The sequence below is a fragment of the Scyliorhinus canicula genome, chromosome 16 (assembly GCF_902713615.1).
Source record: "Scyliorhinus canicula chromosome 16, sScyCan1.1, whole genome shotgun sequence".
In the NCBI taxonomy this organism is placed as follows: domain Eukaryota; kingdom Metazoa; phylum Chordata; class Chondrichthyes; order Carcharhiniformes; family Scyliorhinidae; genus Scyliorhinus; species Scyliorhinus canicula.
Window position 1 is genome coordinate 131,680,691 of NC_052161.1, and position 17,120 is coordinate 131,697,810.

General features: G+C 46.2%; 1 protein-coding gene across 4 annotated transcripts in view; it reads right to left on the reverse strand.

Moving 5' to 3' along the window:
- Positions 1-17,120, reverse strand: part of LOC119979698 (probable G-protein coupled receptor 153) — a 104,419-nt gene that overhangs the window by 18,579 nt on the left and 68,720 nt on the right. For all 4 annotated transcript variants that reach the window (XM_038822249.1, XM_038822246.1, XM_038822245.1 and 1 more), the window contains exon 5: positions 896-1,085. In XM_038822249.1, coding sequence (XP_038678177.1) covers positions 896-1,085 — 190 coding nt within the window. The remainder of the gene's footprint in view (positions 1-895; positions 1,086-17,120) is intronic.

The window sequence follows — 17,120 nt, forward strand, 5'->3', positions numbered from 1 at the left end:
AAATGCAAGTTTTTGTTGTGTCTTGCACAGAGTATGACTAACACATACTTAGCTGCTGGCAGCTATTCTTTAACTAGCTTTACTTACACCTCCCTACCAGAGGTGGCAGCAGAGAGGGCAATATAACAAAATGCTGAGACCTTACAAAATACTACATCATTCCCCCCCACCCCCCTCCCATTTTATGCAGTCTTGTAGGCAGCTGCACCATGTCCTTTGTACAGAAACACCAGAGTTAGGACCATGTGCCACCACTTGGAGGTACTGCATCGTACACGAGACAGAGTTGTACACACAGGACCACGTACTAAACAATAGCACCGCACAGGTTGCGTGTACACAATAGTACCATGCAAATTGGGTGCACACAGTGGTGTTGCATGGGTTGCGTGTACATCACACCAGCTCCTCAGATGAACCTGGGTCAAAGACTTTAAATGGACAAAATCTACAATAAATGGCTGAACATGATACTAAATGGGCGGCATGGTGGCACAGTGGTTAGCACCGCTGCCTCACAATGCCAGGGATCCGAGTTCAATTCCGACTTTGGGTGACTGCGTGGAGTTTGTTTGTTCTCCCTATGTTTGTGTGGGTTTCTTCCAGATGCTCCGGTTTCCTCCCACAGTCCAAAGATGTGCAGGTTAGGTGGATGATCAATTGCCCCTTAGTATCCAAAAAGGCTAGGTGGGGTTGTGGGGATAGAGTGGCGGCGTGGGCCTGGTTAAGGTGCTCCTTCGGTGGGTCAGCGCAAACTCGATGGGCTGAATGGCCTCCTTCTGCACTATAGGGATTCTATGATATGGTATGGCATTTTAAAACTCAACACCAAGATCAATTCAAGACATTAATTGATGCTAACCAGGAACATAATTCAATAACTAAGGAAGATTACCTTCATCTAGTTCATCGTTGGACATGATAGCTACACATTTCTCCCAGACACTTTTTACATCAGCCCTGTAGCGATCACAAGCCCAAAGGAACAATGGCAGGAGAATGGACTGCACTATGGAACACCATAGGAAACACAACACCATCCACGTATAAGAGGTGTCATACTTGAGGCTTGCAAAACTCACCACCTGGAAAACAGAAAGGAGAAGTTTACTTGAAATCTGAAGAGCTGAGGAACAATCTAAAATACAAAATCCATGACAAACACTGACATCTTCACTCATACATCATTTGTTCTTTCCTTCCCTCTGATTTTCTCCCCATTGTCACTCCTCCTTTACTGAAGGCACTGTTGGGGTGCACGTGCACAGATGCTGACCACACATTCTGCTACTTCACGCAAGATGGCCAATCATGAGCAAGGATGAATCTACCCTGTGGGCGTCAACAGGAGGCGAGTCCTCACTCTAACATCCACATCGAGTAAGAACTGGAAACAATGGAGATCTGGCTGAATTCTCATATCTCGGAGATTGCAGCCAATTGTCGCTAACTCAGTACTGACTGGGGATTCCGATCTGTATGACTCAATTTCACAATTAACCCACTGGGGGCTACAGCACAAACCACAAACTTTATATTGAATATAAAGATGATTTGGTAGAAACAGGTGTGATTTGCAATTCTGATGACACCTAGCTTCCTAACCAGATTCCCTTTAAGCTAAATCACATTTATTAATACACATCTCGGAGTTTATCTTCTCTAGCACTTGGGTGCTCCTTAATCTAAATTAGTACAAAAAAACTCTCCCTTATGGACCTTATTGACTGAGATAATGAGGGGCTCCCCTATGAGAGCAGTACAAGATTGTAACATCCACGGAAAAACAAGCATATTGTAGCAAAAATGGTCATGGTGCTGAAATAATTCCTCCAGCAATGTCTCTCCACAATTTATTAAACATTGAATGAACCGTGGCTTGAATAAAGAGGCTGTGATCAGTTTTGTTTCTAACACCCTTTGAACAAGGAGTTCTATCTTTAAGGCCTTTGACTTTCTCACCTTTTCTCTAAATTCTGTAATTCCAGAATATTATTTGCAGATAATCTAAGATAGAAGAACAGGTTCAAACTGGTGAGGCACAAATTTAGGGTAGAATCGAAAAATCAAGCTGGTTTTGCAATGGGTTTCTGGATGGCGTAACAAAAACAAAAATAGTGGAGTCAGTCAAGACTCTGTTTGATGCCGGTGGGGAACGTTGTAAACATTTTACTTGGCATGATGGGTGGATGGAACATTGTGAGTGTGTGGGTGATTTATTGAAGTGCATGGCCCTTTCAAATAATTTTGGGTAGCTGTGCACACACAATAACTTAAAGGGGCAACATGGATACTTTCAGGCTGCTGCACCATGCAATTTACAGGGAATATTGGTCATCTGCACTGATCCCAGGATCTTGTGACCTTTAGCTTCTGCCAATATGGTTTTGTAAATGGCCAATAGCAGAGTTCATTAGGCAAGCCATGAATGACCCTCCATGATCTGGGATAGCTTAAGTTTTTCTTTCTCTTCTAGTGAGAAAGGCATTTGAATCCCTCTTTGCTCCTTCCTGTGTCCAGAACAATTGATGTTGGCAACCCAGTAATGAACAGGAATCGAAATCCAGGGCGCGGAATTTGGAGCCATGCGCATTGTATCATTCAAACTAACAATTTTCTCTCCTCCCCTTATCTTCTAAGCACGTAACCCCTCAGCACAGATGCTGAACGACCGTCTAAATTCGTTGGTCAAGTAGCCATCCTTCATTTATGGAAGTTGGCAATGAATTTTACCAGCCTATTCGACTGGGAAACGCCACAACCTGTTCAATCCTAGTCAACGAGCCTCGAAGACAACTGTAGCGTCCACTCAGGTTACCCCCATTTTATAAGGCAGGATTTATTAAGGGAGCTGTCAGCACAGTTTTATTGGCCTGAAGAAGGAATTGATTCCTATTACACTAATGGATTCTGTTTATTTACAAAGGCCTTCATATCAAACTTGCATAATAGCTGTTCTAAGGGAAGAGCTACTTAAAATTATTACTTGCAAGACTGATGGATTTGAGAATCAATCCAAGAATAAAAGTCATGCCGAGATCACAGCTCCCAGTGCCATGCCCTTCATAGCAACAAGTGACTAATCCCTTCATGATCTGGGACCTTACTGGTGCATGCAGTGTAACCAATGAGGATAATATTGGATTAGGTAGCAAAGCCTGTCAGTGAGTCACAGAACAACAAAGCACGGTTTCAGAAATACAAGGCGACACTCGTGTAGTCACTGACCCCAGCTCAATTCCATGCCAATAATATTTAGTTGAGAGACTGCCCTTCCTAAAAACGCAAGGTAGCTGAACTTAATTATTTTATCTGGCCTTCTCTGAGGCTGTTTACATACTGGGTGGCATGCTGAATAAATAGAACGCTCAGTCTGTCTGGAGTTGTAGCATATCTCACGCTGCCACTTGTTGGCAGGATGATACAGCCGCAAGAAAAGACAGAAGACAATCTTGCCCGGAGGCACAATGTGAGTGGGAGGAAGGTGGGATGTCATGGCGATACTGCGATTTCTATCTGAAAGCTTCTGAAGTTCCTTTTGTTGGTTCTCAGGGTGTGGGAGAATCTAGAATTGGGGGACGCAGTTTATAAAGAAGGGTTTTCTAATTTATGGATTGAACTGATCTCTTCACACACCCTCTCTACTGAGCAGTACTACACTCCTGTATGCTTCACCCGATGTCTATGCATTTACAGTGTGTATTTATGTCTGCCCTATGTTTTTTCATGTATGGGACGATCTGTCTGGACTGTACACAGAACAATTCTTTTCTCTGTACCTCGGTGGCATTGCAGTGAAAATTAAATCAGGCTCGGTTTTATTGAATTGCAGAACAAGCTCAAGGGGCCAAATGGTCTATTGCTAATACCTATCACTTGATTTTCTTTTTAAACCACTGCAGTCCATCTGGTGGTGATCCCAGGCGCGACATGGTAGCACATTGGTTAGCACCGTTGCTTCACAGCTCCACCGTTGCTTCACAGCTCCAGGGTCCCAGGTTCGAATCCCGGCTTAGGTCACTGTCTGTGCGGAGTCTGAACGTTCTCCCCGTGTGTGCGTGGGTTTCCTCCGGGTGCTCCGGTTTCCTCCCACAGTCCAAAGATGTGCAGGTTAGGTGGATTGGCCATGCTAAATTGTCCTTAGTGTCCAAAACGGTTATGTGGGGTGACTGGGTTACGGGGATAGGGTTGAAATGTGGGCTTAAGTAGGATTCACTTTCCAAGGGCTGATGCAGATGTGATGGGCCGAATGGCCTCCGTCTGCACTGTAAATCCTACGACAGGGAATTCCAAACTTATATCCCAGCAATAATGATGGAACAATGGTATACATCCATGCCACAACAGTTATCGCTTGGAGGAATTCCCAAGATCTTACTGCTCTTGTCTGTTTGGTGATAGGGTTTGCATGTTGCTGCAATACACCCATTAGCCAAAACATAGTGCAGTCACAATGTGCCGAGTGCTCGCCTGCATTGGTTAGATCGCAGTGCAGGAAGAGATCGGGGCACCATTTTTAAATGCTGCCCTGATCTCTCGATCCCTTCGGCTGCCCCAACACGGCCTCCGGACCGGACCCTCCCCAACTTACCTCTTAGGGGATCCTCGAGTATTCCTTCACCCCAGCTCAGAAGGGCAAGGCACGCCAGGCCCAATCCCTCGTGTGGGCAACCTCGCACCAGGGCACCTTGGCACTGCCAGCCTGGCACTGCCATGGTGCCAAAGTGGCACCACCATGGTGCCAATGCCCAACATTAAGGTGCCCGGGTGGCAGCAAGAGTGCCAGGATACTACCCTGCCCAGAGCCCGACCACTCGGGGACCTCTGATGGCCTGGGTGATCCCCATGTGCCGTTACACCTGGTCCAGTGCCACGGCGAGGTCTCCCAGGCCCAGGCATTCGATCCCAGGCTGCGGGATAATTGAACTCAGACATATTTAAATGATCATTTAAATATATTCACCCAATGAGGGCGAAATCCAGATCACAAAATTTCGCGAGATCTCATTACATCTCCGAGTCAGGTGCGACAATGCTGTTCGATCACAAAACCAAGTTGTTGACTAATTGAGAGCCAATCTAGGTGAATGAGCACAGGGCTGATGTGTGACAGGGACCTGAGCGAGTTGGGGTATGCAGGTAGCAGCATTTTGGATCACTTTACGTTTAAACAGGGTAGAACATGGGAAACCAAGCAAGAGTGTGTTGGAATAATCAAGGCTGGAGGTAACAAAGGCATGGGGTGAGGGTTTCAGCAGATGATGAGGCAGGGGTGGAGTTGGGTGACGTTAGGGAGGTGGAAATAGGTCCTTCATAAACTTGAGGTCATCCAAATCTCTGCTGCTCATGTCTAAACTCGCAGCAAGTTCGCCTATCACCCCTGTGCTCACTGATCTACGTTAGCTTCTGGTCAAACAACATCTTGATTTTAAAATTCTTATCCTTGTTTTTAAATATCTGAATAGCCTTGCCCCTCCCTATCCCTGTCAGCTCTTCCAGTTCCACAGGCCTCCAAGATATCTGCACACTCCAGTTAGAGCCTCTTAACCATATCCAATTGAACTACCATTAATTAGTCATATCCTCAGTTGCCAGGCCCGCAAGCCCGAGAATTCCCTCCCTGCAACTCTCCGACTCGAGCTTGCTTTCCCCCTTTGAGAGATGTCTTAAAACCTACCTCTTTGACCATTTGGTCACCCAATATCGTCTTATATAGTTCAGTGTGAGATCTAAGAGTGGCTGGTGTGGGGCCAATTCTAACATGTTTAACAGGTTGGACATGAATTTTTATGACATTGACAATCATCATACAGGAATTACTAAAATCTTCTTTCAAATTGAGGAATTAAAGGTCAAAGATCCAGAGGGTAGGGAACCAGCAAAGAAACTCCACTCTCCCTGGGCAGACATTTTATTTTATTTTCCACAACAAATGTTATTTATAAACCATCTTTCACATTGGGCAAGACCCCGAGATATTTCCGGCAGAAAACAAGGGAGAAATTTTGCAAAACTGACTGAATGCCTGGTCTGAATACGCCTTCCCGAACAGGTGCCAGAATGTGGCGACTAGGGGCTTTTCACACTAACTTCATTGAAGCCTACTCGTGACAATAAGCGATTTTCATTTTTTCATTTCAAAATAAGTTAGTTTTGAGAACAATGTGGGACCAGGAGACAGCTGAGAGGGAGAAAGAATAGCAGCCAATATAAACAATGTGGCTGCCTTGACATTAATACCTTGCAGCTCATATTTTTGCAATCATCAAAAATGTAATTATCAATTAAAATAACTAGGTTCAAATGCTTAACTTATGCTCATCCCTTTATTCCTCCTATTTTCTCATTGCTCTTTTTCTAATAGGCAAGCTCTGCTGTTTTTATCCTTTTATGTTTAAATGTTTCTGATCTCCTATTCTCCTTGCTGTGTGCGTCTATTTTGGAGCAATTTTTAGACGTTCAAAATTGCAGATCCCCCAATTTGGCATGCTGGCCTTAATGATCTATTAAAAAAGTGTTCAAACCTAGAAGCATTGCTGATAATAAAAAGATACTGAATGGACTGCCGCCTCTGAGAATTAGGCTTCCAAGAGTTACACCACCATTGTTTTCAATTTGCCCTCAAGGTGTGACATCAATGTTGCAGAGTACAGTAAGAAGTCTTACAACACCAGGTTAAAGTCCAACATGGTTGTTTCAAACACTAGCTTTCGGAGAGCAGCTCCTTCCTCAGATGAATGTAGACCAGCTGCGGAACACCGCCAAACAGGTGAGACAACGATACTATGTCACCTACATGCACACCAAGAACAGGAAGCTTGAGAAACTCGGCATCACCACCAGCAGCAACCAAGCCTCCCCCGGTAACACAGTAGAAAACAATACAGGGAAATCTATTGTCAACTTGTCGGACTACACCCTTCAACCAGACAAAATCGAAGTCCTCCGCAGAGGGCTCAATTTCTGCACCACCACCAAAATGGACCCCATCAGTCTTGCGGCAGACACGGAGGAATTCATCAGGCGAATGAGGCTCCGGGAATTCTTCCACTGACCCCAAGAGGCCGACAGCGAACCCAAGGAGACCGACAATGAACCGGAACAGCAGACCGAGAGAACTGCGGTGCGGCAACCGAAGAGGAAAGAGTCGAATTGGACCCCTCCGGAAGGCCGCTGCCCTAGACTCGACATGTATGCTCAAGCCGTCAGGAGTCGGGCGATTGGGCGGATAATCCCTGTTTACGAGGAGTACACCGCACGCTATTGGGATGGCCTCAGGCCATTACCCGAAGGCCCTTCCCTGTTGCTCCGCCCCTGATGGGCCGAGTTCCAAACCGCGTGGGGCGTGTGTGCTCTCAGTTTTCGCGAACCCGAAGTGGCGGCTGCGGACTGTGTCCAGCGCTGCCACAGTCGGGTGGGAGCCGTGCTACTGGCCTGGGGAAGGGGAGGGGGGGGGCTTCGGCGAGGGCTGGGGGGATTGGTGGAAGTGGCCTGAGGTGGTGAGGGGGTGTCTCTGACAGGTCGGGTCCACGTGCAGTCGCCGCTATGTTGTACGGCGCGACCGCTGCAGGTCGTCGCCGCACGCATGTGTGGTCACGGACCCGCCAATTCTCCAGGCGTTTACATCTGGAAGGACGTGCATTTTAGGTGACGCAGCTGCTAGTCCCTCACCGGTCGGAGGAGCGGTGCAGGGGCAGGACCAACTTTTTTGTCTTAAAACCGCACCCAGCCTCCGGACATAGCCTGAAAATCGGAGAATCCAGCCCGATGTTTGGTGGAGTACCAAAAACTTACTTGGTACCTCACTCTGCTACGTTGGACTTGGAAGCACCTTGTGCAGTGTGTCCCTGCTCAAAATGGAAAGTTGTCCATTTTCCATGTCTGCATTCCTTTAAGGACAGATTCAGCCAAAAATGTAGGAGAGAATAAGAAGACCCAAGATAGCAAGTGAGACAGAATCAGGGTGAAATGGGACGGCACGATGGCACAGTGGTTAGCACTGCTGCCTCACAGCGCCAGGGACCTGGGTTCCATTCCAGCCTTGGTTCACTGTCTGTGTGGAGTTTGCATGTTCTCCCCATGGATTTCCTCCGCATGCTCCGGTTTCTTCCCACAGTCCAAAGATGTGCAGGTTAGGTGGGATTACGGGGATAGGGTGGGGAGGAAGCAAGGGTAGGGTGCTCTTTCAGAGGTTTGATGCAGACAAGATGGGCTGAATGGCCTTCTTCTGCACTGTAGGGATCCAAGTTAAAATGAAGAACAGAAGGGTAAACAAGTTGGCAGAGCACCGCTATGTGACCTTTTCTCAGCAAGTCCTTTTCAGATAGAATATAAAGAGTAATATCTGTCTGCTGCAGTATAAAAGAAAGGCTCATCTTCATCACATCTCAGAAACAATTCACGGAGATTCACAAACAATCAATTGCTTCGGAGTTTGTTGTTACTTAGACAAACAAGGCAGCCACTTGGCACACAGTATGACCATGCAAACCACATTAAGACAAATGATCAATCAATCTGCTTTGATTCAATGGTTTTGGACGAGGGAGGAATATTATCTCAGGCACTGGCAATCGCAGAATGTACAACATAAAAAGAGACCATTCAGCTAATGGAGCATGCACCAGCTCCTTTGAAAGAGACATTCAATTAATTGCACTCCCCTGCCCTTTCCTCATAACTAGCAGTTTTTTTTCCCCTTTTCAAGTTGATATCTAACGACTGAATCCACTTCCATGACCCTTTCATTAAAAAATTCTCATTTCCCCTCTGCTTCTCTTGTCTTGTATCTGTGTTTCATGGCTGAGTCTTTTGTCAGTAAGGACTCAGTTCCTCTCCATTTATTCATCTCAAAACTTTTCATAAACTTGAACGGAACAAACTTGGTCTTTACGTAATGTATCAGAACACTTGATAAGCACATAGGGCATTCTCGACAGCGTGCTAATCAGATGCAGCGATGTTCAGGCTGCACAACTGTTGACAGGTAATCAACTGCTCCCAGAAAACAGCCTCTGTGCACGCCCAGGGGTAGCACAGCGGTTAGCACAGTGGTTAGCACAGTTGCTTCACAGCCCCAGGGTCCAGGTTCGATTCCGGGCTTGGGTCACTGTCTGTATGGAGTCTGCACGTTCTCCCCGTATTTGCGTGGGTTTCCCCCGGGTGCTCCGGTTTCCTCCCACAGTCCAAAGGTGTGCAGGTTAGGTGGATTGGCCATGCTAAACTGCCCTTAGTGTCCAAAAATGGTTAGGTGGGGTCACGGGGATAGGGTGGAGGTGTGAGGATAGGGTGAAGCTATGGGCTTAGGTAGGGTGCTCTTTCCGAGGGCTGGTGCAGACTCGATGGGTCGAATGGCCTCCTTCTGCACTGTAAATTCTATGATGACTAGTAGTCTGTCTCACAAAGGGCAGGAGGGTTTTGCAGTCTCAATGACCATCAATGTATCCTTCCAGGTCACAAGGGGCATCTGAATGGAGTTCTGCAGGTTCTCAGCACTCAGTGATGGAGGGGGAATGGGGAAGGGATTTGGAGGGAAACAGAGAATGAGGGAACCAAGGAAGCAACAAGAGTAGGACTGGCAGTAACCTGGGAACAGCCTATTCACCATTCCTCCCTGATGGGAAATAATGGGCAATGGAGGAGATTTAAGATGCAGGAGGAAAAAAAAACATAGCTTTCTTCCACTCTTCTGCCATTCTTTCCTACCGGCACCGACTCTCGCTGAGATTTTAAAAAATTAATTTCCAGGATGTGGGCGTCACTGACTAGGCCAGCATTAGTTGCCCATCCCGAATTGCCACTTCAGAAGGTGGTAGTGAGTTGTCTTCTTCGACCACTGCAGTCCCTGAGATGTAGGTGCACCCACTTTGAGATTGAATTTCAGGAGTTTGCCCCAGCGACAATGAAGGAACGGCCGATATATTTCCAAGTCAGGATGGTGAGTGACTGGGAGGAGAACGTCCAGGTGGTGGGGTTCCCAGGTATCTGCTGCTCTTGTCCTTCTAGATGGTAGCGATCATGGGTCTAGCAAGTGCTGCGTAATAACCTTGATGAGTTACTGCAATGCATCTTGTGGATGGTACACATGGCTGCTACTATTTGTCAGTGATAAAGGGTTTGAATGTTTTTGGAAATGGTAGCAATCCACAGGGTGGCTTTGTCCTGGATGGTGTTGAATCGCACTCATCCAGGCAAGTGGAGAGTATTTCATCATACTCTGATTTGTACCTTGTAAATGGTGGAGAGGCTTTGGGGAGTTACTGGCCGCAGGATTCCGAGCATTTGACCTGCTCTTGTAGCCACAGTATTTATATGGCTAGTCCGGTTCAGTTTGTGGTTAATGGTAACCCCCAGGATGTTGACAGTGGGTGACACAGAAATAGAATTGCCACTGACTGTCAAGGGACAATGGTTAGATCCTCTCCTGTTGGAGATCATAGAAACATAGAATTTACAGTGCAGAAGGAGGCCATTCAGCCCATCGAGTCTGCACCGGCTCTTGGAAAGAGCACCCTACCCAAGGTCAACACCCCCACCCTATCCCCATAACCCCACCCAACACTAAGGGCAATTTTGGACACTATGGGCAATTTAGCATGGCCAATCCACCTAACCTGTACATCTTTGGACTGTGGGAGGAAACCGGAGCACCCGGAGGAAACCCACGCACACACGGGGAGGATGTGCAGAGTCCGCACAGACAGTGACCCAAGCCGGAATCGAACCTGGGACCCTGGTGCTGTGAAGCGATTGTGCTATCCACAATGCTACCGTGCTGCCCCAATTAGTTAGTGGCCTCGGCTACCTCTCTATAGTGGTCTTTCTTCAGGAATGGGACTGAATGCTAAATGTTGAAAGTTCTACGCAACTATAGAGGTGACTTTAGCTGATTTCTATCCTATTCCTTGCCAACGGCCACATCCTACCCTGGTATGGTTACTTGATTGCAATCAGGAATGCACCCTGGATGAATTTTCTCCTTCCTGGACTGAACCCAGTTATGGAATAAATATGCTTAATTTTCCATTAATGTCATATAAATTGGGCTGCTATTTTATCGGTATTACCCCAATATTTAACCGACATTTCACACAAATTATCTCTAGATCATAGGTTTTACATTCATCATATTTTTTAAGCAGAAGCTAAAGAATAAATATCACTCTTTTATCACACTTAGTCATCAGAGTAAAATTCTTGATTAAAAGAAAGTTAGGTTTTCGAAATGTCATACCCATGTGGTACAGGAAATATTGAGCAGTATTGTTATTTGCTGAATGACTTCAATGGGACACCAGTTCAGACAGATATACTCTTTTCAACTCTTCAAGCAACATTGAAAAGTCAGAAAACTAAAAATAGACAAGGACAGAAAAGAAAGTAACACAGAACTGACCCGATGATCCATCATAATTAGAAGCCAGTGGGGACCAGAAAGCAGTAAAAAGCTGAGGGCCATTAGCCCCTAAAATATTTAACTGATCCACTCAGAGAGGGGGGCTGATCTATAAAAAAGGATATCCTTGTTCAGTCCAATCATCTTCTTCACCCGAGTTTTCTGCCCAAAGGAATGTCTTGACAATTATTTGCCAAACCACGATAAAATGGCATGATTTTGTTTTACAATGGGTAGGACGAGGAGGCAAGCCCAGAGTCTGCCTCACTGGAATGAGGATCAAACCCTTTACTGTGGCACGCATCTGATCTACATGCTAGCTGCCTAGTCAACTGAGCTAACTACCTCTCCCTTCACTGCTTACCAATTCTTTATATTCTAACCGCCTTCTCACCTTCTCACCCTTTATTCCCTTCTCTCTTCCGACATGGAGCTAATGTTTATTTATAAAGCTTTATTAACAAAATAAAACACCCCAAAGACTTCACAGGAACATTATAAAACAAAGTATGGCACCAAACCATGTAAGGAGATACGGGGTCAGATGAAGAAAAGTTTGGTAAGAGGTAGTTTTAAGGCGTGGAGTGAAGGAGGGGGCACAGAGGTTTCAAGAGGGAGTTCCAGGGCCTGGGACCGAGGCAACCGACAGCGTGGATTAAAATTGAAGATGCTCAAGAAGCCAGAAATACAAGAGCACAAATGTTTCGGCAGCTGTAGGGCTGAAGGAGATGAGAGACATCAGGAAAGACAGGGCCACGGAGGGATTTAAAAACAAGGAGGGGCATTTTCAAATCAGGATTGCTTGACTAGGAGCCAATGTAGGTGACAGAGTACGGGGTTGATAGGCGAACAGGACTTGGAATGAATTACAACATGGGCAGCAGAGTTTTGGATGACACTGGGCGGGATTCTGTGATCCTGTGGCAAAGTGTTAACGCCGTCGGAAACGCCGTCGCATTTCTCGACGGCGTCAACACGGCCTCAGAATCAGCAATTCTGCCCCTACAGGCCGCTCCAGCTGCTGATCCTGGTGTGAACTGGGTGCTGCGGGGTCCGCGCATGTGCAGGTGCACTGGCGCAGTGTGCGCATGCGCAGTGGCACCAGCGGCAATGCGCGCATGCGCAGTGGGTCCCTTCAACGCGCCGGCCCCAATGCAACATGGCGCAGGGCTACAGGGGCCAGTGTGGAAGAAAGGATGCCCCCAGCCAGAGAGGCCGGCCCGCCAATCAGTGGGCCCCAATTGCGGGCCAGGCTACATCGGACGCCCCCCCTGGGGTTGGACACACCCTCCCCACACAGTCCGCCCCCGGACCCTTCAGCGCCAAGCTGAGAGCAGGTGTGAACGGCGCCAGTGGGACTAGGTTTTTTTACGACGGTCGCTCGGCCCATCCCGGGCCGAGAATCGGCGGGGGGCCGCTTGACCGGTGCCATGCCAATCACGCCGGCGCCAATGGTGCCGATTCTCCGCAGAGCGAAGAATCGCATCCCGGCGTCGGGGCTGGGATCGGCAGGCCAACCTCTCTGGCTGGGGGGCCTCCTTTCTTCCACGCCGGCCACTGTAGCTCTGCGCCATGTTGCGTTGGGGCGGCACGTTGAAGGGAGGCACTACGCATGCACGGATCCCGCAGCACCCAGTTCATGACAGGATCACCTGCTGGAGTGGTGTGGGTCGCTCCAGTGCTGTGCTGGCGTTTCCAATGGCGTCAACACTTAGCCTCAGGATCACAGAATACCGCTCCTGATGTTTAATGATGGTAGAATATGGGAGGCCAGCCAGAGTTGTAGTTGAGTCTGAAAGGCATGAATTGCCTGTCTGTAAAACGTTAAAGGTCTCTCAACCACTGGATGGTAAAGCTCTGCCTGGCTTCCCATCTTCCTCACTTGTAAGGTATTTGAAACATGGATTTTCCTGGGTGAAATGTGCAAGTCCTTGTTCAAATCTTGAAAATTCCAATTTGGTAGCCCTCAAAGTCATCTCTTTTCCAATATTTCCTCACAATACAAAATTCTTGATGTTTGCAATTATTTTTGCTTCGCTTGGAAAGCCATTTTAAATGTCAGAAGAATGTCACAATGCCCTGTACTGTTCACTAGCATGGTTGAAATAGTCATTGCAAACAACGAATATTGAATATACAAGTCGGAGAGAACATGGTAATAAATAATGGATCCTAATTATGGAATCTTAAGGATAAGAGGAGAGTATTGGGTAGAAAGCTGGATTTACAATAAAGAAATAATGCTGTAAAGCACAATTAACACAACACTGACACAAAACTGGCCCCAGGAATATAGATAGCTGCATGAGTAACCAGAGCCTGTGAGAAATGTGGCTTTGAGAGAGTAATTAGGGGTCTGCAGGGTCAGTAGAGAGAGCACACAGATTTAATGTAATTGACAAAAGAACCAGCAGGGTGAAATGCGTTGTAGCGATCTGGAAGGTGTTGCCTGCTAGGGCGATGGAAGCAGATTCAACAGGAATTTCAAAAGGTGAATTGGATAAACTCTCAAAAGGGATAAAAATTGTAATGCGATGGGGGAAAATGGGAGTTGCATTAATTGTGGGAACCAGAGTGACATTCAACTCCACCATTAGAAGCCATTGGGCTACTGCGGCACAGTGGTTAGCACTGCTGTCTCACAGTGCCAGGGACCCAGGTTCGATGCCAGCCTTGGGTGACTGTGTGGAGTTTGCACAATCTCCTCTTGTCTGCGTGCGTTTCCTCCGGGTGCTCCCGTTTCCTCCCACAGTCCAAAGATGTGTAGGTTCGGTGGATTGGCCATGCTAAACTGCCCCTTCGTGTCCAAAAGGTCCGAATGAAAGATCACTGAAAGGTTACTGGGATAGGGCAGGCGAGTGGGCCAAGGCAGGGTGCTCTTTCGGAGTATCGGTGCCAAGTTGATGGGCCGAATGGCCTCCTTCTGCACTGTAGGGGTTCCATAATTCTCTGTGAAAGCAAAATACTGAAGATGCTGGAAATCTGAAATAAAAACAGAAAATGCTGGGGATACTCAGCTGGCCTCAGGTAGCATCTGTGGAGAAGAACAGGGTTACCTATTCAGGTCAGTGACCTCTCATCACATCTGAAGACCAATAATTATTTGCAGATGATTGAGGCATTGCCTGTACTTACAGAAATCACTGCCTTACAATACCTATAAGCCTGAATAAAGGTGTTGTCAAATGGCTGCCTATTACCATCCCAGAACAGACCCTAACAATGGCTCGGTTACTGGACAGACAACCCAATATTTTATTTTAATTTTGTAAGACTGTGAGGAAGCGATACCTTGCTCCAGGAGTTATTGCATGAAGAAATAGGGATTTGGTGTATTAAAACAAACTTTATTACCAACACAGTGTTGGAATATCTTAAACATCACATCAGAAAATAACTTACAATTACTCTGAAACAAAACTGCTCAATACTGTGAATACAATACCTTTAATTGCTATCTTTATTCCCATTCAAACAAGACAAAAAAAAATCTCAGCTCTCAATCCACTATTCAATAGCATTGGCGCTCAAGTATACTTGCGTTACAGAGATGTACTTTGGGAAAGAAAGATCTTTTGACACTGCTCTGAAGATAAGGGTTGGGATTCTCCGCACCCCCGGCCACATTTCTGCCACAACCGGCCGGCAGGATTCTCCGTTACGCTGGCCGGTCAATGGTGTTTCCCATTGTGGGGCAACCTCACGCCGTCGGGAAACCCCCAGGCGCCAGCATAACGGGGAATCATGCCGGCGGATAATCTCGGCCAAGATATGACTCCTGTCAGAACCATACAGGAACTCTGGCTGCATTTCTTCAGAAGGTGCTTCTCATCTTGTTTCAGCTCCCCTTGTTCTCAGACAAGTCTGCACTGCTTTAAAGACTATTTTAACTGAATTGCAGTGAGAGGAAACTGCTTCACATGTGGAAACAGCTTCATTCAGCTCAGAACGAAACTGCTTTCTGCAAAATGCCTGATGCCTTAGATTTCAACTTGGTAAGATGATGTTGTTGCTGCGTGGAGCGAATTCACTTCACAGGGAATCCCCTTAATCCAAACAAAAAACTGCATTAGCCCAAGCCTTTTACGATGGTTTTGCACCCTTGGCTCCAAAAATATACTTGCCTTTCAAACTAAGATTTCTTTTTAAACATGAGTGCAGCATTCATACACACACACATACACTAACCCAGGCTTTTAAACCTTGCTGCACCAAATGCCTATAATACAAAACACCTGAAATTCCTACATTCATCACAAAGATATTGTTAAACTAGAAAGAGTACAGAAGAGACTTACGAGGATGCTACCAGGACTTGATGGTCTGAGTTATAAGGAGAGGCCGGATAGGCTGGGACTTATTTCCCTGGAGCATAGGAGGCTTATGGGTGATCTTATGGAGGTCTATAAAATAATGACGAGCATAGGTAAGGTATAGTCGACATCTTTTCCCAAAGGAAGAGGATTCTAGAACTAGAGGGCACAGGTTTAAAGTGAGAGGGGAGAGATACAAAAGAGACCAGAGGGGAAATTCCTTCACACAGAGGGTAGTGAGCATCTGGAACCGGTTACCAGTGGCAGTGGTAGAAGCGGGTACAATTTTGTCTTTTAAAAAGCAGTTAGACAGTTACAAGGCAGGGTGGGTATAGAGGGATATGGGCCAAATGCAGACAAATGGGATTAGTTTAGTGATAGAAACTGGGCGGCACCGTCAAGCTGGGCCGAAGGGCCTCATTCCATGTTGTAAACATCTATGACTCTATGAATCAGTGCCTTGACTCTAAGCAACTTCACCAAGGGGAGCGTCAGTCTAGCTGTGCAGCACATACTAGCAAAGTGGGTGTGTAATGGACACCATGCTCATCTGCGACTGAACTGCAAATGCTCTTACATGAAAAACGTGTCGGTATAGTCAGTAAAATTAGACAGGAGCTCGTTAACTGCTGCTTAATTCTTGCAAATATTTATAAATTCCCTTACATTAACCCATATAGTTCATTCTTAAATCTTAATTATAATCAGTCTTTTATTTGCAGAAAAGGTTGTTGGAACAATGTGCCACAGGGCACAGACTCCATTTGAAGAAAATATTAATAAATACTTGAGGCAGAACAAAATATAAAGCTGTACAGGGATCGGCACAACCGTGAAATTAGTTAGTCAAAATGCAAACCAAGTCAAACATGACCGTTATCTTTGCTGAAGATTTCCATTGTACAAAATCAAAGACCAAATAAAAAAGCTTGCTGAATGCTTGTTAACTGAATCGAGGCTTGTGATGTTTTCGTTGACGGTTTCACCCATTGAAACATTTACATGTTCAACATTGAAACTATTCTAAACTGAGATTATCTCCAGCTTCCCATAAAGTATGAATGGAAATTAACCTGAGCAAGTTTCACTGATGTCAACTTGCAACATCAAGGAATTCACATTCACGTAGCTTCTTTCATAACAGCAGAACGTCCGAAAGCTGTTTGCCGCGAATTAAATACATTGCAAGCACAGTGAGTGTTGCAATGTAGTGAATCACAACCATCCATTTGTGCACAGCAATATCACTCAAACAGCAATGCGATAATGATCAGATAATCTGTTTTGCCGATATTGAATAATGCAGAAGGGTCATTTGCATCTAATTGACAGGTTAGACAGAGCCTCGCTTTAACATCTCGTCTGAAAGATTGCGTCACCCACAGCGTGCATTCCCTCAGTTCCACACTGAT